The 13,192-nt window shown below is 48.7% G+C and overlaps 1 protein-coding gene across 2 annotated transcripts in view; it reads right to left on the reverse strand.

The window, feature by feature from the left end:
- The window catches only part of AMN (amnion associated transmembrane protein), a 41,542-nt gene extending 31,234 nt beyond the window's left edge, over positions 1–10,308 (reverse strand). Inside the window, exons 1-3 of one of the 2 annotated variants that reach the window (XM_038747428.1) lie at positions 10,071–10,308; positions 5,217–5,335; positions 5,070–5,114 (exon numbers count right to left, since the gene is read on the reverse strand). In XM_038747428.1, coding sequence (XP_038603356.1) covers positions 5,070–5,114; positions 5,217–5,335; positions 10,071–10,125 — 219 coding nt within the window. In that variant the 5' untranslated portion in view covers positions 10,126–10,308. The remainder of the gene's footprint in view (positions 1–5,069; positions 5,115–5,216; positions 5,336–10,070) is intronic. The other variant, XM_038747419.1, reaches the window with a different exon arrangement.
- Between the last annotated feature and the right edge of the window lie 2,884 nt (positions 10,309–13,192).

Here is a 13,192-nt window from a genome sequence, read left to right on the forward strand (position 1 = left end):
GTCACCCAGCTGACAAGTGGCGGAGCCGCGATTTGAACCCGTGACCCCTGACTCCAAAGCCCGGGCTCTTTCCACTGAGCCACGCTGCCGTATCTACCTCCAGTGCTTAGAATAGTGTCTGGCACATAGTAAACCCTTAACAAATACCATTTAAAAAAAACCCACCACAAGCCAACCCCCCCCACAAAAAAAACCTTCTAACCTGAAGATTCTGTGACCTCAATGATGATGGTATTTAACGCTTACTATGTTCCAGGCACTGTACTAAGCGCTGGGGTGGATACAAGCAAATCAAGTAAAGACCTTAAAGACCCAACCCAACTTCTTCCCACAAACTGCCTATTAGTTTCTAGTTTCTAATGGACTCTAGACTTGTAAGCTCTTTGTGGGCAGGGAGGGAATCTGTGAACGCTTTTATACTGTCCTCTCCCAAGACTTAGTACAGGGCGCTGCGTACAGTAAGTCCTCAGTAAATAATAATAACGGCATTTGTTAAGCGCTTACTATGTGCAAAGCACTGTTCTAAATGCTGGGGGGATACAGGTGATCAGGTTGTCCCACGTGGGGCTCACAGTCTTAATCCCCATTTTACAGATGAGGTAACTGAGGCACAGAGAAGTGCCTTGCCTAAGGCCACACAGCTAAGTGGAGGAGGCGGGATTCGAACCCATGACTTCCAACTCCCAAGCCTTTGCTCTTATCCACTGAGCCACGCTGCTTTAGATAATGTCTAGTTATGCCTTCGATGGGCTGGGCTGGGCTGGACTGGGCTGCCCCAAAGCCACCTGGGTTCCAGGTTTGGAGGAGGCACGTAAGGACAGTGAATGTTTGCCCAACAGGCAGACAGTGAAACGCAGCCTCAGACGACACGGTGTCTGTCCCAGGAGCCAGACGTCGGCTCCGAAACAGAGCTCCTCATCTTTCCACCCCAAACCTGTCCTCCCCCAGACTTTCCCATCACCGAAGACAACACCGTCATCCTTCCAATCTCCCAAACTCATTACCTCGGTGTTGTTGTCGATTCATCTCTCTCAGCTGAACCTCATATTCAGTCTGTCACCAAATCCTGTCAGTTCTCCTTTCAAAACGTCTCTAAAACCCTCCTTTTCCTTTCTCTGCAAACTGCTACCACACTGATCCAAGAACTTATCATACCTCACTGTAACTATGGCATCAACCTCCTCGCTGACCTTCCTGCCTCCTGTCTCTCCCCACTGCAGTCCATATTTCACTCTTTTGCCTAGATTATTTTTCTCCTTACTCCCCACTCCTCAAAAAACCTCCTAGGGCTGTCCAACCATCTCTGCATCAAAAAGAAACTCCTTGTCATTGATTTTAAGGCACTCAGTCATCCCTCCTGTTCCAACCTTAATGCACTGATTTCCTACAATTCATCATGCATACTTCACTCCTCTAACATCAGATGAGCCTCAATCTCATCTGCTTCACCACCAACCCTTCGTTCATGCCCTCCTTCTGGGCTGAACCTTTGACAGACAATAACAATAACTGTGGTATCTGTTAAGCGCTTACTATGTGCCAGGAACTGTGCTAAGCACTTAGGTGGATACAAGCAAATTGAGTTGGGCACAGTCCTGGTCCCATGTAGGGCTCACAATCTCTATCCCCATTTTACAGATGATACCTCATCATCATCTCTCGTGTACTGAGGCAGAAAAGTCCTGCTAAAATCACATCTCCTCCTGGAGGCCTTCCCCCACTCACCCTGCCATTTCCTCTACTCCTCCTTTCTGCACCGCCAATGCATTTGGATCTGTACCCTCTAAGCCCTTTGATGGCTATGTAGGTAAGTGCTGTGGGGCTGAGGGTGGGATGAATTACAAATGCTTAAAGGGACCAAATCCAAGTGCAAAGGTGACGCAGAAGGGAGAGGGAGTAGGGGAAATGAGGGCTTAGTCGGAGAAGGCCTCTTGGAGGAGATGGGATTTTAGAACAGCTTTGAAGATGGAGAGAGTGATGGTCTGTTGTGTATGAAGCCCTTAGTACAGTGCTCTGCACACAGTAAGCGCTCAATAAATACAATTGATTGATTGATTGATTGAAGGGGAAGAAAGTACCAGGCCAGAGGGAGGATGTGGGCAAGAGGCTGATGGAGAGATAGATGAGACAGAGGTACAGTGAGCAGGTTGAAATTAATAATAATAATAATAATAATAATAATAATAATGATGGCATTTATTAAGCGCTTACTATGTGCAAAGCACTGTTCTAAGCGCTGGGAAGGTTACAAGGTGATCAGGTTGTCCCACGGGGGGCTCACAGTCTCAATCCCCATTTGACAGATGAGGTAACTGAGGCACAGAGAACTTAAGCGACTTGCCCAAAGTCACACAGCTGGCAATTGGCAGAGCTGGGATTTGAACCCATGACCTCTAACTCCAAAGCCCGGGCTCTTTTCCACTGAGCCACGCTGCTTCTCTACTTAGAAGAATGATGTGAGAGGGGTGGACTGTAATAGGAAATCAGTGAGGTAAAACAGGAGAGAAATGCTTTAAAGCCATTTCAAGTTTCTGTTTGATGTCAAAGTGGCTGGGCAATCAGTGGAGGTTCCTGCAGAGTGGGACGACATGGACTGAACATTTTTGTAGAAAAATGAACCGGGCAGCAGAGTGAAGTATGGACTGGAGAGGGGAGAGACAGGAGACAGGGAAGTCAGTGAGGAGGCTGATGTAGTAGTAAAGGCGGGATATGTTAAGGGCTTGGGGGTTAGAGTAGTAGCAGTTTGGCCCTCACAGACTTCCACTGGCCAGCCATTCTCATCCTTCCCAGCCATCTGTCATGAGATCTCCTCTCTGCTTTCAAAATCTCATCCCCTCACACCTTATAAAATCACTTGCACTCCTTCTTCTTCCTTCCTTGACCGCTACCTTCAACCAATCACTACCTGAAGTTCATTTCAGTGGCTGTCTCCTCCGCTGGGTTGTAGGCTCCTCGAGGGCAGGGATAGCATCTACTGACTCAATTTGCCTTGTCCTCTCTCAAGTGCTCAGTACAGAGCTCTGTGCAGATTAAGTGCTCGATAAAAGCTATTGATTGATTGTGGCCGCTCAGGGAGAAGGGGCTGGCACTTCCACAGGACTGACAGGCGATTAATGACTCCTGGGTAACCCCGCAGAGTCTGTCCCTCCTCCCACAGACCCCCGCTTTGGAGAGGTCCCTGCCTGAATCAATCAATCAATCGCATTTATTGAGTGCTTACTGTGTGCAGAGCACTGTACTAAGCGCTTGGGAAGTACAAGCTGGCAACATATAGAGACAGTCCCTACCCAACAGTGGGCTCACAGTCTAGAAGGGGGAGACAGAGAACAAAACCAAACATATTAACAACCATGCCAGACTCGCTGCTGGTGCAGACAGTCCTGCGGGTCACTGGCCACCTGACACCCCGCAGCCCCTCTGGGCCGGTCAGCGGGGGAACCGAGTCCCATCGCTTGGGTTCCTGCACCTGTGCCTGTGGGCCCACTCTTCCCCTGGTCAGTGTGAAGCCTGGTGCGGCAGCAGAGCTCGGCACCGAAAATCAAGCGCCAGACAGAAAAACATCCCATCCCCCGCAACCCATACTGGTAATAATAATAATAATGACATTTATTAAGCGCTTACTACGTGCAAAGCACTGTTCTAAGTGCTGCGGAGGATCCAGGGTGATCAGGTTGTCCCACGTGGGGCTCACAGTCTTCATCCCCATTTTACAGATGAGGTAACAGGCCCAGAGCAGTTAAGTTACTTGCCCAAAGTCACCCAGCTGACAATTGGCAGAGCCGGGATTTGAACCCATGACCTCTGATTCCAAAGCCCGGGCTCTTTTCACTGAGCCATGCTGCATCTCTACTGATCATCATAACCAGAACTTGCTGTCTTATGGGTACTGCTTACTTCGTCCCTGATCAGTTATTGGCCTTTCCCGCCCCATGCAGGCCCATAGGAGAACTCACCATCATAATAATAATAATAATGGCATTTAGTAAGCGCTTACTATGTGCAAAGCACTGTTCTAAGCGCTGGGGGGGGGGGTTACAAGGTGATCAGGTTGCCCCCCACGGGGCTCACGGTCTTCATCCCCATTTTACAGATGGAACTGAGGCCCAGAGAAGTGAAGTGACTTGCCCAAGGTCACACAGCTGACAAGCGGTGGACTCGGGATTTGAACGCCTGACCTCTGACTCCAAAGCCCGGGCTCTTGCCACTGAACCACACTGCTTCCCTATACTGTGCTGTACCATGGTACCCGCTCCAACTTCAGGGCCACTTATAATAATAATAATAATAATAGCGTTTATTAAGTGCTTACTATGTGCAAAGCACTGTCCTAAGCGCTGGGGAGGTTACAAGGTGATCAGGTTGTCCCACAAGGGGCTCACAGTCTTAATCCCCATTGTACAGATGAGGTAACCGAGGCTCAGAGAAGTGACTTGCCCAAAGTCACACAGCTGGCAATTGGCGGAGCCGGGATTTGAACCAATGACCTCTGACTCCAAAGCCCGTGCTCTTTCCACTGAGCCATGCTGCTTCCCATAACGTATGTAACTAGGGTTTCTCTCCTCTCCGCGCTTAGAACAGTGCTTTGCACATAGTAAGCGCTTAATAAATGCCATTATTTTTTAAAAAAAGCCTGGCAGGGGCTGAGCTGGGTCGTTCTGCTTCTGTTCGCCTGCCCAGCCCTCTAAATCCACCCACTGTGGGGAAGTCCGGCCCCACACCACCAGCTACGTCCCCGTGGGGATGCCAAGCCCCGACGCGGTCAGGCCTTCCCCCTGCCCTCAGCAGGACCCCCGCAGGGGAATCAATCAATCAATCAATCAATCAATCGTATTTATTGAGCGCTTACTATGTGCAGAGCACTGTACTAAGCGCTTGGGAAGTACAAATTGGCAACACATAGAGACAGTCCCTACCCAACAGTGGGCTCACAGTCTAAAAGGGGGAGACAGAGAACGGAACCAAACCTACCAACAAAATAAAATAAATAGGATAGAAATGTACAAGTAAAATAAATAAATAAATAAATAGAGTAATAAATATGTACAACCATATATACAGGGGAAGCTTACCACATCTGCCAGCCAGTGGGTCTGCCGCACGTAGACCGACACCTCCTGAGGGGAGAGACGCCCAGTGGGTCACCATCCTCGGGGAGGAGGCAGGGGAGCCGCAGGCCCCGCGGAGAGTTCCCCGCCCTTGTCCCCTCTGCCTGTTACCTCCTGGGCCTCGAACCGGGCCGTGGCTCCCGCGCACGGGGTCTGGTTGCGGTCCCAGTTGGATCCGGTTTCAAAGTTGGTGTTGGGTGTCCACTGCTTGAAGAACCCGTCGGAGACACCTGGCAGGGCCAGTGAGAGAGGGAAGAGAGTGGCTGAAATCCCGCATCCCAGAAAGTGGCTGAAATCCTGCATCCCAGAACCGGGAGCGGATTCTCCAAGAGGCCTTCCCAGACTGAGCCCCCTTTTTCCTCTCCTCCTCCCCATCCCCCCTACCCTACCTCCTTCCCCTCCCCACAGCACCTGTATATACGTTTGTACAGATTTATCACTCTATTTTATTTGTACATATTTACTATTCTCTTTATTTTGTTAATGATGTGCATTTAGCTTTAATTCTATTTGTTCTGACGACTTGACACCTGTCTGCATGTTTTGTTTTGTTGTCTGTCTCCCCCTTCTAGACTGTGAGCCCGTTGTTGGGTAGGGACCGTCTCTGTATTCGTTCAATCGTATTTATTGAGCGCTTACTGTGTGCAGAGCACTGTACTAAGCGCTTGGTATATGTTGCCAACTTGTACCTCCCAAGCGTTTAGTTCAGTGCTCTGCACACAGTAAGCGCTCAATAAATACGACAATGAATGAATGAATGAATTTGACGGAGAGAAGAGGTGGGGAGGAAGCCAGTCAGTCTTGCCTCTGATCAGAGGTTTCTGGGATGGTGCCTTCCTCCTTTCCTCAGTCCCCCTTCCCTGGTTCATTCATTCATTCAATCATATTTATTGAGGGCTTACTGTGTGCAGAGCACTGTACAAAGCGCTTGGGAAGTACAAGTCGGCAACATATAGAGCCAGTCCCTACCCAACAACGGGCTCACAGTCTATACCCCTTCCATCAGCCTGAAAGGAGCTTGGTCTGAGGAGCAGCATGGCCTAATGGAAAGAGCCCGGTTTGGAAGTCAAAAGACCTGGGTTCTAATCCTGACTCCATTGCTGTTCTGCTGTGTGGACCCTGGGCAAGTCGCTTAACTTCTCTGGGCCTCAGAAACCTCATCTGAAAAATGGGGATTAAATCCTGCTCCCTTCTGTCTAGACTGTGAGCCTTATAAGGAACAGGGACTGTGTCCAACCTGATTATCTTCTATCTACCCCAGTGCTTAGAATAGTGCTTGGCACATAGTAAGAGCTTAACAAGTACCACAATTCTTATTATTCTTATTATTATTATTGTGCTTTCAGAAAAAAAAGTCTACCCTGCCATCTCACTCTAAAAGGACTCCTGGTTTCCACTTACTCTGACCACAAGTCAACCCCACTGAAGCGCTTCTCCTGGTGTCTGGCCATGTCTCTCCCAAGGTTACTGGGAATCAGCATATGGAAGCAGGGAGTGGAGCTACTGGGCAATTAGGCAGGCAGATGAGAGATGGGAAATAGTTAGGGAGGAAAGTGGACTCAAGGTGAAGGAGTGGGGGGAGTGACACGGCTCAGATCCACCTCCTCTCAGCCAGGCCTAAAGGGGTTCGCTGCAGCCTTCAGCGGAGATATGGCAGGGCAGATATAAACCCCCAGAATTTTTAGTGTGCACTTTTAGCGTGTCCAACAAACTTCCACGGGTAAGTGGATTTCCTTCTTTTTTCCTGCTGCTCTGGTGGGAGGCAGGATTAATGATTCTGGTCATACAGGTAGGTAAACAGGTTCAGAGAGGTTAAGTAACTTGCCCCAGGTCCAACAGCTCATCCGGGCAGAGTGAGGACTGGAACTCGGATCTCTCAAATCAGTCACGGACTCAATCTGCTGGATCCCATGACAGGACTGGGGAAGAGGCAGATGGCCTGGATCAAACACAGCCTGGCCAACTCTCCATCCCTCCCATCTTACCTCCTTCCCTTCCCCACAGCACCTGTATATATGTATGTATGTTTGCACATATTTATTACTCTATTTATTTTACTTGTACATATCTATTCTATTTATTTTATTTTGTTAGTATGTTTGGTTTTGTTCTCCATCTCCCCCTTTTAGACTGTGAGCCCACTGTTGGGTAGGGACTGTCTCTATATGTTGCCAACTTGTACTTCCCAAGCGCTTAGTACAGTGCTTTGCACACAGTAAGCACTCAATAAATACGATTGATTGATTGATTGATTGGCCAATTAGGGGGCTTGTCCTTGAGGCCAATGCATTAAGCCAAAATTCCTTTCTGAACAACCAACCATCAGAGTAGGCATGTACTCTCTCTCTCAGGAGAAATTGGAATGATTTTGATCGGCACCTGGGATGGAGCAGGGGGGAGAGGGAGACTTGTCTATATTGTCCTGGAGCAGGAAGGAGGATTTCCTGATGGGAGAGGGAGCCATCCCGGAAATAATAAACAGGAATTTCCAGAACCTGGAGCTCAACGGGGTGGGTCCCTCGGAGTTAGGAACCAGGTGAAACCTAGACTGTGAGCCCCAGGTATGACAGAAACTGAGCCCAACCTGATTATCTTAATAATGATAACGATGATAATAATTATGGTATTTGTTAAGAAATTATTATGTTCCAGGCACTGTACTAGGCTCCGGGGAAGATATAAGCAAATCGAATTGGACACAGTCCCTGCCCCACATAGGGCTCACAGTCTCAATCCCCATTTTACAGATGAGGTAGCTGAGGCGCAGAAAAGTGAAGTGACTTGCCCAGGGTCACACAGCAGAAAAGAGGTGGAGCCAGAATTAGAACCCATGACATTCTGACTCACAGGACCATGCTCTATCTATTATGCCATGCTGCATTTATCGTCTTTATCTACCCCAGTGCTTAATAATAATAATAATAATAATGGTATTTGTTAAGCGCTTACTATGTGCAAAGCACTGTTCTAAGCACTGGGGAGATTACAAGGTGATCAGGTTGTCCCATGTGGGGGGGACTCACAGCTTTAATCCCCATTTTACAGATGAGGTAACTGAGGCCCAGAGAAGTGAAGTGACTTGCCCAAAGTCACACAGCTGACACAGTGCTAGGCACATAGTAAGCACTTCACAAATACCATTTAAAAACAACTGCAACTACAACAACAATAAAAACCCCTCAAACAGTCTCCAAACAGGTTTTCAGTCAGCTCTGTGGTTTCAGACATGGGGTCTGTCACCAGGTCGGGACCGACCAGTCATAGGATGCACAGTTTCCACGTAGATGTCCATGTGGGACAACCTGATCACCTTGTATCGCCCCAGTGCTTAGAACAGTGCTTTGCACATAGTAAGCACTTAATAAATGTCATCCTTATTATTATTATTAGTTTCATTTTGGCCACCTGGAACAGGCTAAGGGGAAGGGTAGGCTCTGGGAGTTATCTGCAGGGCTAGCAGAAGCCAGATCATGAGAGCCAAAGTTGGGATTGGAGGGCTCCCTGAGTTGCTGGAAGATGTGGTGCAAAGATAGGAGGAGGAGGGTGAGGAGAAGGGCTAGGAGGGGGAGGAGGAGGAGGACAAAGAGGAGGAGGAGGAGAAAAATGAGAAAGGGGAGGAGAACCACGAGGAGGAGGAGGAAGAGAAGGTCTGGCCCCACAGCGGGCTCCTAACCAGGAAGGGATTGGCCAAGGCAATCAGGGCTTCAGTAGGACAGCAGACATCCTCCTCCCTACCCATCCCGCCAGTGACTCATCCTATCCCGTCTGGACTACTGCACTAGCCTTCTCTCTGATCTCCCATACTCGTGTCTCTCCCCACTTCAATCCATACTTCATGCTGCTGCCCGGATTATCTTTGTCCAGAAACGCTCTGGACATATTACTCCCCTCCTCAAAAACCTCCAATGGCTACCGATCAATCTGCGCATCAGGCAGAAACTCCTCACCCTGGGCTTCAAGGCTGTCCATCCCCTCGCCCCCTCCTACCTCACCTCCCTTCTCTCCTTCTCCAGCCCAGCCCGCACCCTCCGCTCCTCCACCGCTAATCTCCTCACTGTACCTCGCTCTCGCCTGTCCCGCCATCGACCCCCGGCCCACGTCATCCCCCGGGCCTGGAATGGCCTCCCTCTGCCCATCCGCCAAGCTAGCTCTCTTCTTCCCTTCAAGGCCCTGCTGAGAGCTCACCTCCTCCAGGAGGCCTTCCCAGACTGAGCCCCTTCTTTCCTCTCCCCCTCGTCCCCCTCTCCATCCCCCCGTCTTACCTCCTTCCCTTCCCCACAGCACCTGTAGATATGTATATATGGTTGTACATATTTATTACTCTATTTATTTATTTATTTATTTATTTATTTATTTATTTTACTTGTACATTTCTATCCTACTTATTTTATTTTGTTGGTATGTTTGGTTCTGTTCTCTGTCTCCCCCTTTTAGACTGTGAGCCCACTGTTGGGTAGGGACTGTCTCTATGTGATGCCAATTTGTACTTCCCAAGCGCTTAGTACAGTGCTCTGCACATAGTAAGCGCTCAATAAATACGATTGATTGATTGACTTCAAACAAACCCCTAACCCCCACTTTATCGGTCAGCCAGGGCCACCCTTTCTTGTAACCACCAATGTCTCAATTTAGGAGCCTGTATGCTCTTCCCAGAGGCAAAAAGCAGACAACCAAAACAAACCAGATCTAGGCAGGGACCCTCATCCGGTCTCCTAGCCCACGGGGAAAAGAGCCTGGTTTTCCGTTGGCATCACTCCCGAGTTCAGAGTCTCTAGCAACCAGTGATCATCTTCCCCGGGGCCTGGGGCACTGCGGTGGATGGATGCTTCTGCTAACAGGCCTGTTAGCACGGGAGACCACCACCGATCCCATTGTATAGATGGGGAAACGAAGGCCTGGAGAAGTGGACTGTTATCTCGGTTTGGGTCGTCGTCCCCCCGCCCGCGCCGCCAAGCTCCTACTCACCAGAAAGCAGAAGGCAGAGCAGAAGACCAAGTCTCAGATGGTGGTGAGGTTCCATCTCTCCTTCTCGGGCTGGGGCATTCGCCGAGTCTCACACCGGGTTCCTTGGAAACTTTGGACCTCTGGATAATCCCAAACCCACGTGACTGGCCATCGGGTCCATGGGGGCGTGAAGAGCCAGGGAGCCGGGGAGGGGTGGTGGTGGCCAGGAGCGTTGTAAACCGTGAAGTCTTCCGAGCCTGTTACACATTTACATCGAAGATGCCAGGTCAGCTCCAGAGTCCGGAGTCCCTGTTGGGGAAAGGCTTCTTCGCTGGAGCATTAGCTCCACTGCTCGGGGCATCTCCCAGTCCCTGAGAAATGTCACTGTGGGAAACTCCTCAATCACTCAATCAATGCCATTTATTGGCTCTTAATGTGGGCAGAGCAATTTGGTAGGCACTTGGGAGAGTACAATAAGAACTGCGGTACCTGTTTAGCGTTTACTGTGTGCCAGGCACTGTACTAAGAGCTGGTGTGAATACAAGCAAGTTGGGTTGGACACAGTCCCTGTCCCAAATGGGGCTTGCGGTCTCAATCCCCATTTTACAGATGGGGTGACCGGAGAGCCGGAGAAGTGAAGTGACTTGCCCAAGATCACAGCAGATTAGTGGATTAAAACCCATGACCTCCTAACTCCCAGGTCCAAACTCTATCCACTATGCCATAGTTTGGGGGAACACAGGGAGAAGAGATGAGACTGTAAGCTCGTTGTGGTACTCTATTTATTTATTACTCTATTTATTATTACTCTATTTATTTATTTATTACTCTATTTATTACTCTATTTATTATTACTCTATTTATTTATTATTACTCTATTTATTTATTTATTTTACTTGTACATATCTGTTCTATTTATTTTATTTTGTTAGTATGTTTGGTTTTGTTCTCTGCCTCCCCCTTTTAGACTGTGAGCCCACTGTTGGGTAGGGACTGTCTCTATATGTTGCCAACTTGTACTTCCCAAGCGCTTAGTACAGTGCTCTGCACACAGTAAGCGCTCAATAAATACGATTGATGATGATGAATGTGTCAGTTACATTGTACTCTCCCAAGTGATGTACATATTTATTCTACTTATTTTATTTTGTTAATATGTTTTGTTTTCTTCTCTGTCTTCCCCTTCTTGACTGTGAGCCCACTGTTGGGTAGGGACCGTCTCTATATGTTGCCAACTTGTACTTCCCAAGCGCTTAGTACAGTGCTCTGCACACAGTAAGCGCTCAATAAATACGATTGAATGAATGAATGAATGATGATGACAATGGTATTTGTTAAGCGCTTACTATGTGCGAGACACTGTACCTAACGCTACCTACTACAGTGCTCAATAAATACAATTGAATGACTGACTATAATCAGGGAAGGCCACCTGGAAGAGATATGATTTCAGACAGGTTTTCAAAATAGGGAGAACTGCGGCCTGCCAGGGGTGAAGGGAGCAGGAATTCTAGGCAGGAGGGAGGGTGTGAGCAATAGGTTGGCTGAGGAAGAGGCAAGAATAAGGCACAGTGAACAAGCAGGCTATCTTGAGTGGGATGAAGAATGTAATAATAATAATAATAATAATAATAATGGCATTTATTAAGTGCTTACTATGTGCAAGGCACTGTTCTAAGCGCTGGGGAGGTTACAAGGTGATCAGGTTGTCCCGTGTGGGGCTCACAGACTTAATCCCCATTTTACAGATGAGGTAACTGAGGCACAGAGAAGTGAAGTGACTTGCCCAAAGTCACACAGCTAACAAGTGGCGGAGCTGGGATTTGAACCCATGACCTCTGACTCCAAAGCCCATGCTCTTTCCACTGAGCCAAGCTGCTTCTCCATAATTGTGGCATTTGTTAAGCGCTTACTATGTGCAAAGCACTGTTCTAAGCACTGGGGAGGTTACAAGGTGATCAGGTTGTCCCATGGGGGGACTCACAGTCTTAATCCCCATTTTCCAGATGAGGTAACTGAGGCACAGAGAAGTTAAGTGACTTGCCCAAAGTCACCCAGCTGACAAGTGGCAGAGTTGGGATTTGAACCCATGACCTCTGACTCCCAAACCCGTGCTCTTTCCATTGAGCCACGCTGCTTGCAAGATGGGGTATAGAGGGAGAAGAGAGAGGAGAGGTAGGAGGGAGAGAACTAATCGAGTGTTTCAAGGACAACGGTGAGAGATTCCAGAAACCCCTCTACATGTAAGGTCATTGTGGGCAGAGGACATGTCTACAAACTCTGTTATATTGTAGTCTCCCTAGTGATTAGCACAGTAATCTGCTCCCAGTAAATGCTCAATAGATTTGACTGATTGATAAGCACAGTTTGCTGTGGCCCAGAAAGAACGAGCCAAGGCAGAGGATTCCCGTGCCTGAGATCCAGGAGGCCGACTTCTAGGGAATCTGACTTCTGGTCTACTTCCCCACACGGCTGCCGACCTCCTGCCCCTGAGTGACAAGACCCCGGATCAGCCCCGTGGTCAATCCAGTCCCGGACCCTGTTTCTGAGAAGGGTTACGGGACTCTTGGAGGAATCATGTGCAGGTTGCCCTCATGGTTAGGGATGGAAGAAGCAACACCCCTGATTCTCCCCTCTCTATCCCTGCTTCTCCCTCCAGTGATCCAGCACAGACCATCCAGCACCCCCAACTCCCCCTTCTCCAGCCCTGACTCTCCCGCCAGTGACCAGCATGGTCCGCCCAACACCCCTAACCCTCTCCTCTCCATCCCTGACTCTCCTTCCAGTGATCATCACCTGTATTTATGTTTGTACATATTTATTACTCTGTTTATTTATTTTACTTGTACGTATCTATTCTATTTATTTTATTTTGTTAGTATGTTTGGTTTTGTTCTCTGTCTCCCCCTTTTAGACTGTGAGCCCACTGTTGGGTAGGGACTGTCTCTATGTGTTGCCAACTTGGACTTCCCAATAATGGCATTTAGTAAGCGCTTACTATGTGCAAAGCACCGTTCTAAGCACTGGGGAGGCTACAAGATTATCAGGTTGTCCCTCATGGGGTTCACAGTCTCAGTCCCCATTTTACAGATGAGGTAACTGAGGCACAGAGAAGTGAAGTGACTTGCCCAAAGTCACACAGC

This window comes from Tachyglossus aculeatus, chromosome 1 (assembly GCF_015852505.1).
Source record: "Tachyglossus aculeatus isolate mTacAcu1 chromosome 1, mTacAcu1.pri, whole genome shotgun sequence".
Taxonomy (NCBI): Eukaryota; Metazoa; Chordata; class Mammalia; order Monotremata; family Tachyglossidae; genus Tachyglossus; species Tachyglossus aculeatus.